This window comes from Aspergillus luchuensis, chromosome 7, assembly GCF_016861625.1.
Source record: "Aspergillus luchuensis IFO 4308 DNA, chromosome 7, nearly complete sequence".
In the NCBI taxonomy this organism is placed as follows: Eukaryota; Fungi; Ascomycota; class Eurotiomycetes; order Eurotiales; family Aspergillaceae; genus Aspergillus; species Aspergillus luchuensis.
The window spans coordinates 2,339,217-2,358,571 of record NC_054855.1 but is presented as its reverse complement, the minus strand read 5'-3'; the positions used below and the strand labels follow the sequence as shown (position 1 = coordinate 2,358,571).

At 50.2% G+C, this 19,355-nt stretch overlaps 7 protein-coding genes across 7 annotated transcripts; 4 read left to right on the top strand and 3 right to left on the bottom strand.

Annotated features, from left to right (window-relative positions):
* Positions 1-2,311: 2,311 nt before the first annotated feature.
* On the top strand, positions 2,312-4,794 carry AKAW2_70786A (uncharacterized protein; the record flags this gene model as incomplete). Its single annotated transcript, XM_041683406.1, has 2 exons — positions 2,312-2,795; positions 2,876-4,794. The coding sequence occupies 2 exons, from the start codon at positions 2,312-2,314 to the stop codon at positions 4,792-4,794; spliced, it is 2,403 nt and encodes an 800-aa protein (XP_041547670.1).
* Positions 4,795-5,721: 927 nt separating this feature from the next.
* Positions 5,722-7,185, top strand: AKAW2_70785A (splicing factor ESS-2 family protein; the record flags this gene model as incomplete). The annotated part of the gene is made up of 1 exon (XM_041683405.1): positions 5,722-7,185. One exon carries the CDS (start codon positions 5,722-5,724, stop codon positions 7,183-7,185), a length of 1,464 nt encoding a protein of 487 aa, XP_041547669.1.
* A 692-nt stretch (positions 7,186-7,877) lies between these two features.
* On the bottom strand, positions 7,878-9,788 carry MID1 (MID1 family protein; the record flags this gene model as incomplete). Its single annotated transcript, XM_041683404.1, has 2 exons — positions 7,878-8,551; positions 8,612-9,788. 2 exons carry the CDS (start codon positions 9,786-9,788, stop codon positions 7,878-7,880), a joined length of 1,851 nt encoding a protein of 616 aa, XP_041547668.1.
* Positions 9,789-10,407: 619 nt separating this feature from the next.
* ALR1 (magnesium transporter CorA family protein) lies at positions 10,408-12,458 on the bottom strand (the record flags this gene model as incomplete). Its single annotated transcript, XM_041683403.1, has 2 exons — positions 10,408-10,987; positions 11,047-12,458. The coding sequence occupies 2 exons, from the start codon at positions 12,456-12,458 to the stop codon at positions 10,408-10,410; spliced, it is 1,992 nt and encodes a 663-aa protein (XP_041547667.1).
* Positions 12,459-15,291: 2,833 nt separating this feature from the next.
* Positions 15,292-16,548, top strand: THR1 (homoserine kinase; the record flags this gene model as incomplete). Its single annotated transcript, XM_041683402.1, has 3 exons — positions 15,292-15,715; positions 15,829-16,127; positions 16,207-16,548. The coding sequence occupies 3 exons, from the start codon at positions 15,292-15,294 to the stop codon at positions 16,546-16,548; spliced, it is 1,065 nt and encodes a 354-aa protein (XP_041547666.1).
* Positions 16,549-17,279: 731 nt separating this feature from the next.
* On the top strand, positions 17,280-17,814 carry AKAW2_70781A (signal peptidase complex subunit 1; the record flags this gene model as incomplete). Its single annotated transcript, XM_041683401.1, has 3 exons — positions 17,280-17,327; positions 17,451-17,510; positions 17,611-17,814. 3 exons carry the CDS (start codon positions 17,280-17,282, stop codon positions 17,812-17,814), a joined length of 312 nt encoding a protein of 103 aa, XP_041547665.1.
* Positions 17,815-18,058: 244 nt separating this feature from the next.
* RBX1 (SCF ubiquitin ligase complex subunit HRT1) lies at positions 18,059-18,615 on the bottom strand (the record flags this gene model as incomplete). The annotated part of the gene is made up of 4 exons (XM_041683399.1): positions 18,059-18,157; positions 18,225-18,295; positions 18,357-18,435; positions 18,502-18,615. 4 exons carry the CDS (start codon positions 18,613-18,615, stop codon positions 18,059-18,061), a joined length of 363 nt encoding a protein of 120 aa, XP_041547664.1.
* Between the last annotated feature and the right edge of the window lie 740 nt (positions 18,616-19,355).

Below are 19,355 nucleotides of genomic sequence, written 5' to 3'. Positions count from 1 at the left end.
TGTCTCTGTTTCTGTATCCGAGTCTGTCTTCCCCTTTCCCATCTTGGGTGATACCTATTACTCACTTGGGTATCTTGGAGTTGGGGGAACTGCGTAGGTGGTAGTTTAAGGGGCAATTGACTAACTAGACGGTTAATAGGGGAGGAGAGTTCGGTCAATTGGGGGCTCATGGGTTAGGCAGTCGAGCCATTGAATGTCTGTGCGAAAGGGGGAAGGGGGGTAAAATAATTCCTTTTCTTTTTATTGCGTATTCCTTCAGAATGGCATCGTGTCGTTTTTCCCCACGAAGGATGATAGTGTCTATCTTTGGTTCAACTGCCTCGGGATCGAACGATCCTGTGGGTTAGTCTTAGGAGGTTCGTTCAATTCCCCCCTCCCTCGGTTGCCTCTTTGGGGGGAGGAAGGAGAAGGGAATGATCCCTTTTCCATCTTCCCTTCGATCATGATCTCAAACGCATGTTGCTTTTTTTAAATATACCATATCCACTTTGGGGGAAGATGACGATGACGATGATGTTGCTACTGCAGCTGCGGCGGCGGGACACGACAGATGGGAAAGGTGTCAATGTCAATTCATACTACTACTTACTTGCACATACACAGCATACACACGCACAAGCTTGGTTCTGGTTCCATAGGGCCGATTGTTATGTAGGATTGCTATCGGGAAGAGAGCCGTAAGGCGGATCCCAGGATTCAGGATGATAGATCCTGAGACTTGTTAATTACTATTACCTGTTTACTCCGTAAGGCCTTTTTTTGGGGCCGAGGAGCGAGGTCCAGGCATACTTGAGGTAGTAGTTAGTTAGTATCATAGTGGCTGACTGTTACCTTAACTGCTGGCTGAACGGAAGAATATCTGACACCGGTAATGATTGTGTCAATCAATATTAATCCTACAGCTAAAACAAAATGTCCTCGGGCAGGGCCAATGGAAAATTCACCCATTTACTTCCCGAAGGAAGAAAAAGAAAAGAAGACAAAGTTTTTCAACGGTGAACGTGGGCGGGACAAGAAAGTAAAAATGCTAAGGAAAAAAACAAAAAAAGAAAAGATAGAGATGAAAAATAAAATAAGTTGAAATAAAATAAAAAAAAATAACAACAGTAGTAGATTTACCATTTTGAGCTTTTATTTTTTGACTGACTGACCCTGCTGGCTGAAGCGGTTGTTTACCTTACGGCATCCGATGCAGTGTTGGGAGAGAGGGGGAGGGAGGGAGGAGGAGGACAATACGCTCAATACCCCTGCCGTCCCGTGTTGTTGGTGTACCGTAAAATAAGTCTGGAACTGGGCTGGGATTGACATCGCCAGTATTTGATGATCGTCTCGTCTCGCTCCTTTCCCTCCATCTACAATTTCTACTACTAGTATAGTCCTCTTCCCTCCCCCCCCCCTCTCCTTCACACACTCTCTGGTCTCTTCTTTCTCTGTTCTAGCCTACCCCGTCTCAATTTCTTTCCCTTCATCTTAGTGTGGGTTTCGTAGTAGTTTGTTGCTGCTCTTTTTATAGTGCTGGTTGTGATCGTTGTCTTTTCCCGGTTCACCCAGTGTTTTACCCTCGTTTTCCCCAGAATTTAATCCCATACCTTACTACTTACTACTACTTTTACTATTTCACTACTTCACTATCTACGGACTAGTCCCGACCCATCATTCCTTTTCGTTGGTACTGCGGCCACTAGTTTGGGTCCGTCCAGTAAAACCACTTGCTCCCTAAACTGTTATTGCGACAGCGACGGCTGGAACTTTACTTTACGGCTCATTTACTCCATCCTTTGCCCACATCTGTTGTCTCCATATCTTCACACGCTCTCTCTTGATTTCTCTTACTTACTCGTACTCTCTCCACTATCTTTCTCTCTCTCTCTCTCTTTGCTTTCCCCTCTTGCAATTGATCTATCATTTCCATTTTCCTTTTGTTTTCCCCTCCCCCATCATCTCATTCCTTCTTGTCACCTGTGACCCAAATTTTTGGATACGTTTCCCGCAGCCGTTTCAACTTTCAATCTAAAACACTCAAGAAACTTTCCGTGGCTCTCGACACGGGGCATGCGCTTTCAACCTCGACCTTGAAAACCCGCCAATCTTCAGCTCGTCGGTGCTCTCGACTGCTTTTGTGTCTCCCCAGCTCTCTGGTGTGCGGCATCTTTTCCCTACCATGGTCAAAGCTAGGACCATCCCATCACAATCGGAGGCTTAACGGTCGCTCACTTGCTTCGCCTTGCTCATTTGGCCGCCCCCACGACTCGGTCATCGCCCACCTGGATTCCCTGATATATAGTCAACATACCTTCCCTCTGTTCCTCTGATGCAGGCTTCCCACCCGCCAGTGTCCATTCACACCATGTCCCAGCAGGATCTGGACCGTCCCTCCGCCAGAGCACCCCATAACGAGTCCCCCGAACCATATTCGGTCCACACCCGCTCCAGGTCAACTGCACATGCGCATAGTCCTAAGCGGCTGTCCGTGTTCAGTGGCCGCTCTCGCAGTAACACCACCAACTCTACCACCTCTTCCCGCCGTTCCCCCGCGTCTTCCATGACTTCCGTGGATGCAGCGTCGCTGCCGTCGCATGATGACCGGGCAACCTCGGCGGCTGGTGTCCGCCATGAACGGCCCGAGAGCGTGACCAAGTCGCTCCTTTCGCGGGGAAGCCGGATCCTCCGTCGTCAGGGAAGTAAGTTCCACATTGTCTCCACGCTGGACGAGGAGGATGAAATGGAGCGTGAAAAGCCTCGCTTTGAAGTCTCGGAGATCTTCAGCCGGAACAAGTCACGCCATAGTGATGCGCGTAAGTCACTCCTGTCACATGCGGATTGCGCTGTAATCATCGACATTGTATTCAATGCTCACACAATGGACTCGCCACAGATGACCAGCTGAAGAATCTCATCTCGGATCCTTTTGACTTCCACCATCTGACTCATACAAGCCCGTCCCAATTCCAATCGCTGGAAAAAGCCCGGGAGACTGACTTAGTCACTGAGTTCTCGGCCATTCGTGCCTCTCAGAGGCCTGTTACCAACTTGAAAGGAATTCGTGCTGAGGACCTGCACTTCCGTGACTTCTCCACGGAGGATCTTACTCAGTGTGGGACGGCCATTGGCTGTGACGACGTTGTTCCCCCTCCGCCAACTAGTCCACCAGCATCTCCAGGTGGTTCCTCGTCGGTGAGTCCCAAGCAGCGCGACCTCAGAGGACGAAGAGAATCGCGCGTCATTGAGAACTTCTCGCGGCCTGTCCCAAGGTTTCCTAGAGTTGGGTCAACCAGCCCGCCGCCGAGAGCCTCCTCCCCGAGGCTGGCATCCTCCCCTGAGTTACCTGAGCCAGCTCCTCGCGCCATTGACGAGATCTTGGGTCTGTCAACCCAACCGACATACCCGGAGCATGTATACTCGCATACCGAGGATGTAGAACATGGTGCTGCTTGGCCGCAGATCCCTATGGAAGACATGTTCCAGCCTCCTTCGGGCCATTCCTTCCCGACCAGCGTCAACAACGAAGTGATGAATGCCCGCACCTCGTCAATGTCCTTACCCACTCTGTCGTCAGACTTGGAAGACGTGCCAGAAGAAGAGGAGCCGGCCCCCTGGCATGAAGGAGCCGGCCTTGAAACTGACGAGGTCTCTCCTCGCGCGCCTGTTATGTCAAGATCTCCACCTCTGTCTGAGGCGCAACCTCTATCCAACACTTCCCTGGCTGGCCCTAGGTCCGATTTGTCCATTTTTGTCGCCGAAGACTTGTCAAGAAAGTTCGCCGAGGCACTAGGTTCCCCCACCCTTCCACAGGATCGTATTGCACCACTGCAAGAGTCCATGGCTCGGGAGCCAGTCCGAAGGAGATCCTCAGTCAACTTGAAAGCCATCCAAGAAACTATATATGAGTCTTGGGACGCAGACATTGACTACTGCTATGAACATGCTGCCGAGTCGAATTGCAACTTTGACTGGACTCGCAGTTCACTTGACGAGGCTCGGCAAGACGATGCGGAACACGGGGTTACTGGCGCAGATGGGAACACTGCGATGTTTGAACCAATGCGGCTGAGCGCGTCGGCCTTGCCCGCTGCGGACCTGGATCATGTCCCCAGCGCACAGGTAGTGGTTACCTCCACACTAGATGACAACACTGGCATTGCTGTGACGCAACGGGACAGTGATTATTTTCAGCCTGTGAGGTTTGCCCCTACCTTGGGGAAACATATTAGCCCCGATTCGCTGTACGATGAGTATTTGACGGCGGACACGGAGTCAGACCGACACTTCGCCTTCTACTCGCAGCCAGGTGTGATCCAGCCTATGGACCAGTCTGTGTCTCCCCGGAGTAGCTTTTCCCCCATCAGCAAGTGTAACTCCCAGGAAAGTTTGATCCTGTCCCGCGCCGCGTCGGTCGTCCGCAAACATCGTTCCTCCGTATCGACTGCTAGTGTCCCTGATCTGGTGCACAGTTTGGCAAGCAGCCGTGAGTTCCACCCATCTGAGCAGAGACTCTCAGGTGAACTTTCGGGAATGGGGCGCCCCGAATCTTCCCATCACCGGCAGACCAAGAGCCTGGCCCGCGAAGTTGAAGCCCAGCTTCTTTTCCGAGCCGATGGCGACGCAAGCCCCGAGCCTTCAGGCTATGCGTCCACCGTGGGTCCTTCCATCCACGACAGAGCCAAGTCCACCACTGAAGTGGAGGCAGGCCCATTGATTGCCAGAGCCATCAAGAATGATGCTGCCTCTAGGGCCGGCCCTCGGCGCAAGGGCCGAGCATCCTATTCTCTCTTCCCCACTCCTGCAGCCAATTGAGCTGCAATCAACCCGACGACAACTTGCATCCATCACAGACCCCTTGTTCTCAGCATTCTGCAACATTCCGTTCCTCATCCGTTCACTTATAGAACTTCTTCAACGACTTGATGATTCTTTTTTTTTTCTCCCTCATTGTGGTGGCTTGCGTTTCGATTTCTCTGCGATGAATGTTATCTATTGAACCGTCATTCGGTCCCAATCTTGCGGGCTATGCGCTTATGTTTTCTTTGTTATTTCCTCGGATTTTCTTCACTTGCATTTCCTGGTGCATTTCTCAGCGACTGTTTTCCTCGGGAAGAAAAAATCTTGGGTGTTTTTCTGGCAATGGAGGATTTGGAAAGGACAGTGAACGGGGTTTCAGTCGGAGAACATTCGTTCGGATTTTTATTTTTCATTTTGTTGGTCTCGGTTTTTGTCTGGGTAGCTGCTGCAATTGCAGTGGCACTTGTGTTGTTCAACATCCATTGTCGATTTAGGTCTGTGTCAGTATATAGATAGAGCAGGAAGGGATAACTGGGTCTGTCTGGGAAGAGTTGTTTGATACGAGGTTTACACGCGGGCAAACCGTGGAGAGGAAAAAGTGATGATTATAACATTTGATATTACTGTCACTATAGCATGAAAGGCGCTATTCATTGATTCAGTTTTCAAGTACTGGGAATTGCAGTAGCAGACGTTGAAACAAGTAAGCCCACGTGCATCAGGCTAGACCAGACCACCTGATCGCCATGTGACGGCAGCTCTCGCCGCCAACCAGGGCGGTCTGGATATTCTGCCAGTAGTGTTACTCCTTCCTCTGCTGATATCGGGGATCGCTCTTTCCATGTTCGTCATCCACGCTTGGTCGCAGACGAGCATGTCGTCTTCCTTCTTCCTTCGCCTCTTCATCATTTAGCAATCTTCTTCTTCGATAATTCTACGCTTATGTCTTTGTATCACGCGCAATCACCAGTCATGTCTGCCGACTCTCAGGCTCTGACCAAGCGTCAAAGCGAAACCAGCCTTATGCCCCCGCCGCCGCCACCCAAGCGTATCAAGCGGCCGGCCACTGTGTTGGACGAAGATATCTACACCAATGCTCTGTCGGAGATTATCGCGCGTGATTATTTTCCTGGTCTCCTGGAAGCCCAGGTGAAGCAAGAGTACTTGGATGCGCTTGATTCGAAAAACAAACAATGGATCGCAAGCTCCAAGAAGAAATTGACCGACCTGTTGAAGACACCGGGAAGAGCTCGATCGCATTCCGGATCAGCCAATATGACACCACGAGCCACCAATTCGGGACGCCCTGAAGACACCCCGATGGGCTGGGGTGGAGATACACCGATGTCAGTCATGTCAACAACTTCGTCATCTACTACACCCAACGTCGACCATGCTACGATACCGGATGTGTCTCGCCTTGGGCTGCTAGAGTTCCAGGCCAAATATACGAGTGAAGATAATGAGTCGTTCAACAAGCTGCTCGATAAACAAAATGAAAAGCACCGCGAGAGATATAAATGGTTGTGGAGTGGGAATAAAATACCGACTGCTAGACAGATTGCGCATCGGCGGCAAGAAGCTAAGCGGATCGAGGCACAAGGGGGTAACCCAGATCAGCTCAAGCAGGTGGCCATAAAGACTGACCTGGACGCCCGGCCCGCAAATCCTGATACCTGGAAGACTCAGCCCGAGAACTCGCTCATGTTTGCGCCTTCTTCCATAGAGGACTCATATGAAACTATACAGCAGAAAGCCGAAGCGTCATCGCGCGCAGGGCCCAAGCGGGTAGTGTTTCAGAACACACGGTTACCAGATGAGAGCGTCCAGCAGACGTCATCTGCCACAAATGCACCCCCGCCCTCACCTTCGATATCGGCCATTAAAGATGCTATTGCCGGACACCCTCGCCCCACCGAATCTGAAGCAGTATATACAGGGGGTGAGACGCCACGAGTGAATGGGTATGCCTTTGTGGATGAGGATGAGCCTGAATATCCCCTCGCTTCGTCAAATGACAATAACGATTCTGCGATTTCTCTGGATGATATTCGCCTGCTTGGCGGCAGTGATGCCACACCGAATCCTTTTGAGATCAAAGAAAACCGGAGACGAGAGGATATTCACCACCGCATGGTAGATCGCGTAGCGAGGTCTAAGCGAGCGGAGAAGTCCCTTCGCGAAACAAAGACCCCTGTAACGCCACGGTTCGCCAGCAGCCCACGACTGGACTTTGGTCTGCGCACCCCAAGTGCAGCTACGCCAGGAGGGAGGACTAACAAAGCGTTGACTCCCGCAGCACAGAAGTTACTTCACCAGGTGGGAAGTACGCCTCGTCTAGCGGCATCGTCCTCGAGTTCATCTCTGAGGAACATGTGGACACCGACCCCGAAAAGGGGCAAATAATGTGGTGTCTGCTCTCATACAAATTTCTCTCTTTCCCCTTGAAAGCAAAATGAGTTAGCGCTTGTGTTTCGACTTGACATTATTAGATACCAGGGATTATCGCGGCGTCATGAAAGGGGATTATATGCTATCATGAGTTAATGGTTAGAAGGGTTCGACATTTTTACTACAACAGTTGCCGTCTGCATTTGGGCATCTGTCATATGGCAATGTATATACTAATTCGAAATTGTGAGGTTTATTACTAGCTAGCTGCCTTTGGTCTAGTGTTTGAGACAGATCAAGGCAAGTGTAAAGACTTTTTCTGGGTGTAGAGAAGACAGGCCCACCTGCCAACTATAAGCAAGTGTATTTTTACAGCTTACGTCCCAAAACACTTCTCATCTAGGGGCCATAATAGGTGAAAATAACAGATACGAACTCCTGGCTGTAACATACAAGCTATCCTTACGCAGAGGGGCATTCCCATCTTCGTATCAGCTATGCACATGCAATGCCTCTCTGATCCAGCATTATGACTCCACCATCTATGCCCGCTCCAAACATAAAGCAGACGATCTATGTATTCCACAGTATACATACCCGATGCATGTCGACTAACGAAATAAGAAAAGAAAGAAAGAATAAGGAAGTCAAAGATTCTGGGGAATAGTGACACTCGTTCGAATTAATTGCGTGCGAAAAACTCCCTTCTACCCAAGAACCCAGAACAAAGTCCAAACACTTATCACCAAATAGAGGGAGATCCAGATGCTCTCATGCAAACTGGAAACAGCATTAAGATAATACGCTGCTCCAAGATAACTGCACGTGATGTCACCATTAGGGTCGCGTGTGCCGTACGACATATTCGCCCGCGGGCCTTCCGGACAGCTGAAGCCTAAAATCGAAGGACAATTTCGGACAAGGCTATGGCAGACGCCCTGGCAGGGGAGAACTTCCTTGTATGGACCGGGGCGGATTTTGCTGTCGATGAGGGGGTTACGTGAGTTGTTGGTAGCGGGGCTTTTGAGGAGGGAGGAGTTGGTGATCGAGGTGCCGTTGAGGAAGGGCTGGCCTGCATTCCGGATCTGAAGGTAGGTGGCGTTGCTGGAGAAGTCTGCGCATCGGGGGATTGTCACGGCGCAGAGCCATTGCTTGTATGCTTCGGCGCAGGTGTCGCAGGATACAGCGAGGGAGAACATGCTCTCGCTGGAAGTATTGCATTGGACTTGTTGAAGGGAGTAGTTGAAGTTCTTGTATAGGGATGCTGCGTTGTCGTCGTAGATACTGCGGAGTTCGGTCATGTTGATGGAGGGGTTGGATGGCACTGCGTAGGCGACTTCGGAGCAGAATGGCAGGTCGTATACAACGGCACAGTTGTCATCTGTTTGGTCCTTCGTTAGGGTACATTTAGACTGTGGCATTGGGGCTCATTGTCTCTCACCTGTTTTGGTTGTAAAGTTCATGCGTGGCCATACTTTACCTCCACCTCCCACGATTCCATTGCCCCAACTGGTGGAATTGCCCTCACGGGCCATGATTCCGTAGTAGGTGGAGGTTTTGTTGAGACCGGTGACATAGAACTGCTCGGTTGGCCTGTCTACTGCACCCCGGGTGGTGAGGCTCGCCTCAACTTTGCTCTTCCCAATCTGCGCCAGCGCATCGAGAGCGCAGAATGACCGTTCTAAGCCAGAGATAGACGAACTGTTGATGTTGTTGGCGAACATTGTGTATGGAGGAGTCCTGTCCATCCAGAAACTGTAGTTCTGTGACGTAAGATCGGTGGTGGTGAGATTTCTCGTCGTCAGAAGCGCTGCTCCAGTGTCCGAATCAACTAAGAACATGAATTGATCACTCTCGTCGACGCTATGAAAATAAGCATCTGTCGAGGCCGCAATCTGGTAGGTGAAAGAGCCAGAATATTCAGTGCTATTGGGAGCCGTCACTCCGACATAGACATCACCATTCGCCGTAAGGGTCATGCCCACATAGCCCTCCTCCGCTGATTTGATTGTCTGGTCGGACTCGGACTTGTCAGGCCCAGGCTTCTCTATCGAATCAGATGCGTAGACTGTCAGCTGCGGTACAGCCGCTGTGATAGTGGAATCCGAGTTGTTGTGGCTGGGCTTCGAGCATGCCGTGAGGGACAAATAAACGGTGGTGGAACGCTTGGAAAGATCGCGACGCTTATTCTCAGAGGTGCTGTTCGTCTCATCGCCATTCACGGGGAAATACCACCACTCCGTCTCGCCCATCTTGAGAGTGCCATTCTGATACTGATTGTTTCCGAGAGATGTCACCCCGGTGGGAGCCCGGCGAACCAAGTCGAGTCCGCGCGTATCTCCCTCTTCGTCTACCGCATCTTCGAACTCCAAACCGTTGTATTCTGCGAGTGGGAAAGCGAATTCCGGACTAGCCTCACCGAAGAGGAATTGGCCATGACTTCTGGAGGCCAGGGTTGAGGAATCTGGCAGGGCAGTCTCATCCGCAGTCGCAGTCGCAGTCGCAGTCGCAGTCACTCTGCCAACGCAGATGGCCAAGGCAATTGCGCATCCGAGTACCGCGCGGACAGTCGCACGCTGGCGGCACTGTAGGCGTGGCGGTATAAGCCGAACGAACATTCAGGATGATTGAAGGATGGTTGATTGCGAAAGGAAGGGCATTAATCGACGTCCATGGGCTGTCTTGTGCCGGAACGTAACAATTTCCTCTCACGGCGGAGGCCAGCCGAATTGTGAGGGGAAATGCAAGTGCCAACGGGGATGGAGATGCGATCGGGGGCTACCCCATGAACACAGGCAGCATTCGCCCCGTGTGACTTGAGTCCGTTCAACCTGGAATTGAAAATCCCAGTCGGTTGGCCGCTGAAATTAGGTAAGATGGGCCTGAGGTCATGCTGGCTGGAGAAGAAAAGAGTCTGGACTCTCGTAAGGTGTGGGATTTGCCGGTTGCCTGGAGGCTCCGAATCGCAGCTTATCTTGGCGCCGCCACTCCACTTCCTCCGGAAGCCTCAGCATATACTGCATATACTACTAACAATTTCGTGCATCCATCCCACCCCCCCTTACTTGAATTCTACGGTCTGTTTTCGTAGCTTAGGAACAAATATTTCCTTCATGCATATGCATATCATTCACTACTACAAACAAATTGACCCATTCATGTCCAACGGATATTTACGTGCGTGATCATATTGACAAAGCAACCCCTTCCCATCCCCCCTGGCTCACCCTGCTAGGCTCACACGAGCTTGTAGCAGCGAGCCACTACTCCGCTGAGAATGACAATAGCTGCAATAACCCCAAGAATTCCAAAGAACCAGCCAAGTCCTGCCGCATCTTGCCCAGGGACGCGGACGTTCATTCCGAAGAGACCGCAGATCAGGTTCATAGGGACCAGCATGGTGGCAATGAGCGTCACTTTGCTCAGAACTTTGTTGACGTGATTGCCCAGCATCAAGTTAGTCACGTTCAGCTGCGCGAGATAGTTGGTATGCGATCGGCTAAGCATCTTCTCAAAATGTGCCAGGTTGGACATCATGGTTACGACGTGATCCTGAATGTCACCCAGGTAGAGACCGATGTCGCCACGCGGTGTCACCGAGTACTGCTCGTTGCAGCGCTTGGAGAAGCCCCGGATAACGTCCGCCTTGCCTCCTAGCAGGCGCATCAAACTCATGACTTTCTTGCGCAGACCACCAATGCGCGGCAAGAATGACTCGAAGTCGTCCATACGCGCGATGAACACGAGATCTTCGATGGCCTCGGACTCGACCTCAATTTCCCGAATGACGGGCCCAAAACTATCAACGATATCGTCGCTAGAAGGCAATTAGTCAATTTTGTCCACAGCGTAATATTCATCATTTCTAAAACTTACATCATGGCGTAACAGATCCAATCGCTACTCAGCGATACATAGTCACGGAGCTTTCCAATTCTCCTCCGGACGTTAGCGGCATGAGGGTTTTCGGTGAAAGAGAACGAGAGGACCCCATCACGAAATACGACCATATAAAAGTTGACTGGCTCCATGAAACGCTCGTCCGCCTTGTCCACCTGGTAGAATGTCCGGAAACAGACAAAGTAATACTGCTTGAAGAGCTCGACTTTCTCACGCGCTTCCTGGGTCAAGATATCCTCTGTTGTCAAAGGATGAATAGAGAAAGCTCTGGACAAAGCTCCCACCTCATCCTCAGTGGGGTTTAGGACATCAAGCCACCAGACACCTCCGTCCGGACCCAATTGGAAAAGGTCTCGGAAGGTGTCTCCCGGCAAAACCAAGTCACCCAGCTCGGCAGCATGCACGGTACTCTGTGCCTCCGACGAGAAGAATCCGAAGCGAGTAGGCTCATTTGTGTTTTTGAGGGTCGCCAACAGTTCCTTTTCGTTTACGACTTCGGAAAAGTCCTTCTTTTCTTCCTTCTCCAAAGTCGACTCCAAAATGTCTTCTGACGAACGCTCAATGCTTGACGAACGTTTCTCCGCGTCCTTCTCGGACTTCTGAGCACCCGGACGAAGGTCATAAAAGACCCGCGGCTTCTGACTTTGCGAGCTGACGCTGTGCTTGCGTCGGTTTGCGGAAGGTTTCGCCTTTTGATTGAGAGCAACAAACTCCTCCAGTTCCTCATAGTCAATCACTGGAATTCTGCCCGGCTGTTCAAACGTCGGCAGGCAGCCATCATCGGTTGGCTCCAATGTTGAATCTCCAGGCTGCGGCCTGACCACACTCGCATTGCTGAAGGTTGGACGGCGAGGATGTGTGCCACCAGATACCGTGCGCTGGAGAATGGCTTCCAAGTCTGGGGCTGCATGGCTTTCCAAAGTATTCGCACGCTCTCTGCGACGCGGGTCTGCGAATGCTTCGACCGAATTGGGCGGGGACGTCGACCGAGCAGACACAGATGACTCGCGCGACAAGTTCGGAATTTCCTGGTGCGTGCGACTATAGGTACGGCCGTGGCGAATGTTCCCCGTAGGATCAACTGAAAAGCGACGTCCCATAGCATTGAAATCCTTGTCTGATCGATCATCATCCACTACCGCGGTTTCGAAATCACGCGATAGAGAGCCAGCTTCCCGAAGCGCATCCTCGATGTTGAGCAGGTCGGGACGCTGAGGCGTCTCGGGATTGAAAGCCTGCGGGACGGTATTTTGCCGACTCAGTGGCACATCGGGGGTGGCTTCCAAGCGTGGCGCATCCAATTGAAATCGATGATCATCCAATTCAGGAACCGGGGTGCTGAACCTGGTCAGGCACATGTATTTCTCGGACTTCGGTGACTCGGACATTGTGGCTATATCGGTGTTCTTGATTGATTCTTCCTCACGTGGGTATTTATAACAGGGTTGATGAAAGCGAATTTGCTGGCAGGGAGCCGATATTGTTGACTTAATGTGTTTTTTTGAATTGATTATATGCGCGGCGGCGTTCAAGGGCGCGGCGTCGGAAGTTGTAGACTGGATGAGAAAGATCCCAGGGCGATTGCTCCTCCATCCATTAGCCAGACCCCTCGCAAGGGCCTGGCATTACCGATGCGCGTCCGTGTGCCAGCTTTGAGACTGCTTGAATAAGCTCTATTAGGGGGGTCTGGTGTCGCCCCCGCAGAAGACCCTGAACTTGGGGCCCAGAAGAGGGTGGAGGAGGGAAGACTGGTTGCAGCGAAGGCCCGCCAACTTGACTGAGTGAAGCGTAAGGAGCGCCGTCGCTCCGAAAAGTGCGGGGGAAAAGTGCGATGACAGAGAGAACTCCCTAACAGAGTTCTCGCAATTCAGCGCAAGATTCGACCGGCAGGATTGACGCCCAAACTAGGTTTAACGAGATCGAGAAGAGCTGCTGGACAGCGGATAATAAGTCGGACCAATCGGGCTGCAAAAGTTCGAAGACAAGTTTCGGTCTGACTTCAATGAAGTGTTGGATTGAAAAGTGCACTGAATGTGTTTCAATGTGAGTGGTGATGATCGTCGGCACACTCAAAAGGAAGAGGGTGGGAGACGACTGGTAGATAAAAGAGTCGCAAAAGTGGAATGGGGGACCCTATTTTTTTAGAGTATGATGTAGTACGCACCACACTCGGAAAAATAGACCCCGTGGTCAAAGACGATGCGTCAAACCACGAGGACGGGAAAAGAGCAACGGCAAATCAAAGACAGCCGGAACACTTGAAGAAGCACGATGCAAGATTCTAAAATATGAATAAAATCAAGAGCAATGGGTTATAAAAGATATCACCAAGGAGGTGATTGTGAGGAAGATGTCTCAAGGGGACAGGAGAGGACCGAGAATCAAGGCAGCCGAGTGGAGGAGCAATTCTAGTATTAAATAAAATACGAGGGGCGGGCAGAAATTTCCGCTTCAAGGGTGAAAAACGGACTGAGGAGTCTGAAATTTTTAGTTGAAGACGCCGCGTCGGCAAAGGCCCCGAGGCGGGTTTAGTCCGGTCGTCGTCCAATCACGCCGGTGGCTTTTAGTAGTCTGGAAATCTGGTTGCTCCCGAGTCCGTGGCCATCATCAGCTGCTCTGCAATAATAATCCAGTGAGTAGTCACTCACTCCCACTACATGTGGGATGGTCAGATTTATGATTGTTCAAATCATTGTTTGACCTCTGTGAGGAATCGGGAATCTCCTGGAATGGTCTTGCTTGGTGGATGTGGACCTTATTCGAGTGGGTTCTATCTAGTATCTATCCATTCATTCAAGCTGCAAGCCTGAAATTAATTACAGTACTACTGGGCACCTGTCAAAAACTTTCCTGTGAAAGAATTATTTATATCTCTTTTGGCTGGCAAACCTGCACGTTCCAGATCCAATGGTTGCCGTGGACAAGCCAGATCCGTGTGATCTACCCACTTCGTCCAATACCATGTCTCATCTGCTAGCATCCTAACCAAAAAAACTAACCACTCTTACTTCACTCTATCACCCAAGGTTCTCAAACGGAATTGCGCGAATAAGACCTATCTAGGCAGCAATCTCAACATCCCATCCTATCTCGTTAAGACTGCGTCCACATCAGCTGTTGCATGGCACTAAATACTTACTACTATGTACTAAGTAAGTATGTCTTGCTTCGCCCGAAGAAGTCTTCATCTCCATCTCCTAAGTGGGCGTAAATACTGGTAATATTACCTTGCCACATGGAGCCTGACTTAGGGGGGGAGAAGGTCGTCTTCTGCTGCCCAATGAAGGCTAAGTTGATCATAGCTGAGTCGCACTGCAATTCCAGCCCTGCGTATCCAATTCCACACGCGAGTGGACGAAACAGGGCAGAAAGGATCAAACCAGATCTGGCTCATTCTCGAAACACATCATCCTTCCAAAACCCCCACAGGGGTATGCATGAAAACTTTTATGATATAGTATGTATGTCATTGTCACACCCTTTCCACCGAATCATAGTTAGTCTGTTCAGCTATTGTAGGACAATGAGTAGGGAGAGAAGTCTTTTTTGGGCTGGTCGGAAAAGTATATTGCACTTGAAGGAGGGGGGAAGCAAGCGTTTGCGGCTGAGGTTGTGTTGTGTTTGTAATGATACGCACAATCTTCAGGTCAGATCGAGACCCAATCAGGTGGTGTCTACTGAGGGAAAGCGATCGCATGACTCCAAAGAAAATTTGTATTGATTAGTTACTATTTGCCAGCTTAACTATGGATGTGAACAAGGAAGTACTTTCTGTAAGAGGTAGTAGTAAGTATTAATAACCATGTCACAAACAATGATGATAGGAGAATTTGGGAAATAATCTTCGAACTTGGCTTTGTGGCACCTGGATCTAGCAAAGCCCTGTGGCCCCTCACTTGCCCGCTTTCTGCTTCCCCGACGTCGGCCTTTTTTTTTTTCTGCTAATTTTTGGAAATCCGTTTTCATTACCTTTTTTGACCACCGAGGAGCGCCAAGAAAAGAAAAGAGTCACAACCTTAAGTCGGAGCCGAGTGCGATAATAATTATTATTGTAGTGACTCAAGTCTATCTATCACTACTACGCTGGTGACTGGCAACAACGGTGCTCTTGCCATACATACTACATACCTAGCAAGTCACTGGAGGTTTCATCCCGCTTCAGCTTATTTTTCTTTCTTTTTTTTTTTTCCCTGACCCCTCCCCCGTCCTTGTTCCTCCACAATGGCTGCCACTTCCTTTGTTATCAGGACGCCCTGCTCGTCCGCCAACATTGGACCTGGGTTTGACGTGATCGGTCTGGCATTGTCCATGCATTTGGAGCTCCACGTCACAATTGATACCTCCAAGTCATCGCAAGAACCACTTAACTGCCGTATCACATATGACGACCTGAGCAACAGTACCGAGAAGATCAGTCTGGACCCCGAGGTTAACTTGATCACCCGTGTAGCACTTTACGTACTTAGATGCCATAGCCAACGGGCATTCCCTGCTGAGACTCATGTGCACATCGTAAACCCGATCCCCTTGAGTCGGGGTCTCGGTTCTTCTGGCACTGCCGTTGTGGCTGGTGTAATGCTGGGAAATGAAGTAGGTAAGCTTGGGCTCAGCAAGGATCGTCTCTTGGATTATTGCTTGATGATCGGTAAGTCGCACGTCCATCTTTCTGCTGGTGGGGAACAAAGTCGAGCATCCTGCATGCGATTGATACTGCTCGACACCTCGTCATTTGCTGGCCATCGCTCATCTGCTCAACAGAACGACACCCCGACAATGTCGCTGCCTCGCTCTTCGGAGGCTTCGTTGGCACCTATCTCAACGAACTCGCCCCCGAAGACGTAGCGCGCAAGGAGATCCCTCTTAGTGAAGTTCTCCCTTCTCCGGCCGGTGGCATTGACACCGGCAAGAGGCCTCCTGAGCCACCCATTGGCATCGGTCATTACAGAAAGTTCCAGTGGGCCAAGGAAATCAAGGCTATTGCCATCATCCCCGACTTTGTCGTGCCCACCGCCAACGCCCGGAATGTTCTTCCTACCTCGTATACCAGAGCGGACGTTGTAAGCATTGTTCCCTCCGTCGCCAAATCCGAATCTGATAGCAAATGGGCTGCATCGGCTAATGCTATACTTTGTTTAGGTCTTCAACCTCCAGCGTGCTGCCTTGCTCCCAGCAGCTTTGGGCAGCTCTCCGCCGGACCCAGACATGATATATCTGGCCATGCAAGATAAGGTCCACCAACCATACAGACAGACTCTTATCCCCGGCTTGACGGAGATTCTCCAATCAATGAACCCACGTACGCAGCCCGGTCTGCTTGGAATCTGTCTGTCAGGTGCAGGCCCGACCATCCTTGCCTTGGCAACGGATAGGTTTGAAGAGATTGCAGACCGCATCATCTCTCGCTTTGCTACCAATGGCATCGCCTGCCAGTGGAAGTTGCTTGAGCCTGCCCAAGACGGCACCACTGTCCAATACTGAGAATCGGATGGCGGTTGCCCGAAGATCTATTCAAATCATACGAAAAGAAAGTCATGATCTGAGAGTCTGATAGATATGACCGCCATGATTGGTGTATATACTTTCATAGACGGCTAGAGCCTGGGGAAGGGCTCTATAAACAGTGGGCACAACGAAAGTGACTCTTTTTATCACTCGTTCTTACGATATCCGTGTCCACATTCTCTTACTGCACAGTTGCCTAGACTGTCAGTCTTACAAATTATCAAATATAAATTTTCCTGCAAACACAGGATTGTCAAGGCAATTTGTGTACTCCTGTAGATTTAAAGAGACTGTTTGATCATCTGACAGGAAGAGCACTGTTATTACAGATGCATTGCTAGAGGATATACAACCAGGCCACATTATCAACGGCCATCCTCCCAACGTCCCTATAATGACACCGAAAACAAGCAATTAAAGAAAGAAATAGTAAAGGACGATGTTCAATCGATCGATGATGGATAACTTAACTAGTACAATCAGGAGCACAATACGTCATGCCCGATACAGGCCTCAATAATACGAATGTTACTGTCCGTGTAACAATACAGTGTCCGATTGACCCGCGATAAGCAGAGGCGGTGGACATGCGACCACCTCAAGCTAACCTCAGCGCCGGCAACGAAGTAAAGGGTGCCCCTTCGACCAGCGACCGTCTAGATCGAACTGGGAAACAATCATATCGCACTTTAATCAAAACATCCACAATGGATAGTCTACTGGCGCCAATTCAAGATGCTCTGGAGGGTCAAATCGTGAGTTCTAGGTTTCCTCTGCGCCCCGTTGTTTGGGTGATCGTTATTACAGCCACCTATGCGTTTACTTCTATTTACCTATCCGGAGTGTATGATTAACCATGTTGCCGTTTCCATGAATAGGACTTCCAGGGCCAGCGTATTGCAGAGCTTCTTAGTACGGTGCTTCTTGTTCTGTCGGGTGTAAGTTTCTCTTCTATTTTTCTACGATGATGGTGGTGTGGTGGCGGTGTTGTTGATGATGTCTTCTGGATTGATTGCTTACGATGGTCGCTTTGTTTAGGCCGTTGCTTTCATTGTTGGATACATCTTCCAGGATATCCATCTAACACTCTGGGTCGGATTGGCCGGCACGTTAATAACTGGGTTGGCCGTGATTCCGCCTTGGCCTATGTACAATAAGAATCCCGAGAAATGGCTTGTTCCCTTTACGACGGGCGTGGGAGGTGGTGCAGGTATTGTGGTAGATGGAGTTAAGGTTGCGTGAGACAAGGAGTCGCGGACTTTGGACATGTCTATTTAATATCCTGAATCAATCACAACTTGTCCGCTTGCGTGTGCACAAACAACAAAACCTGCATCGATAATTTTGAAAGCCGCTGCTGAGAACTGCGAAATGAACCACAAACGCCATAGAAAGCCCTCCCTTCCGGTTCTACCTTATATGGGATATTGTAAGACATAGAAGGTGATCCGCCCGTATTCGAACCCTGCGATCTTCGCACACGCGTTTACCGGCCGTACTTCTGGAACTCCCAGTCCCTATTGTCGAGGGGACAAACTTGACGGGTTTTCAGCCACCGCGAGATGCAGTGAAAGTGGAACGCATGCTAGAGACAGAAAGAAAGTGGGCGTTAGTGTGGGATGCAGAGTGAGTGTCAGGAAGAGTAAACTTACGTTGCAGATACCCCAAGCAACTGTACACTCTTCAGTTGTAGACGAACCTTGGTTGGCCTGGCACTCGATACCTAGCAACCATCAGACATTAGACTTCGGGTTACATGAAGGCAAGACAGGTCCAAGACGTACAGAGATCCATGATGTGATTACGGCAGATTGCGCAGTTGTCGACGACAATATCCCACGCCCACAGAGCGACCGCGTTCCACTAGAAGAGCAACCCGATTAGCTTCAACGGTACTCAAAAGGGAAGCACACATCTTTGGTGCTGTACCTTCTTAACCTCAAACTTCTTCTTGCCGTCACTGGCACCTTCGGAAGCTTTCGACGATCCCTTTGCTTTGACAGCGGCGGCAGAGCTGGCTTCTTTCATTTCCACGTCCGCCATGTTGCGCGCTTTAACCCTTTGACGGCGCTTAGTCTCTCAAAAAAACGGTCACAAGTCGAAAAAGGTGAACGAGCTGAGCAAGGTTCGGAGGAGGGGCAAGCAAATAGATTAATTACGTAGGTCGCTCGGATAGTGGTGGTACCTGACCTGTAGGTACTATTGGTAGTAGTTGTGGTTAGTTAGCTGATAACCCGGGGAGTGGTTGCGGTGTGAGCCCACCGGCAATACTCTGGTGGACGTAGATCGGAGAGGGGCATTGGCTTACCCGAGGAGCACTGACGTAGTAGGGGTATTTCAATCAAAGGAAGGGTGATAAGGGTAGGAAGAAGTATGAATCTTCGTTTATGTCTTTTTCTTTTTTTTTTATTCTTCTTTTCTAGAAGCCGAGTACCTTGTTGGGCAGAATGATGTCCTGGGGGTATGAAGTGAGATAAACAGCAGTTGAATGGGAGTTATTTTTTGTTTTGTTTGCAAGGCTGCTGGCCTGGCAGTGGCGTAAGAACTCTATGCTTGTTAACTAACTATTAGTGAACTGAACTTGTGACTTGTACCAAAGTGGCTGAGTCATCGCCGATGATCCCCGCTTGGTTCTTCTTCCCCCAGCCATTCTTAGGTTTCCGCCCGCCCTTCCCAAAGTCCAGTCGCTACTTACTCTCTCTCACCTTCACCTTTCCTCCCTCAAAGCCTCGGTCAAGACCTACAATGTACCTCAGCTTTCCTTTACTTTCTGCCTTTATTCG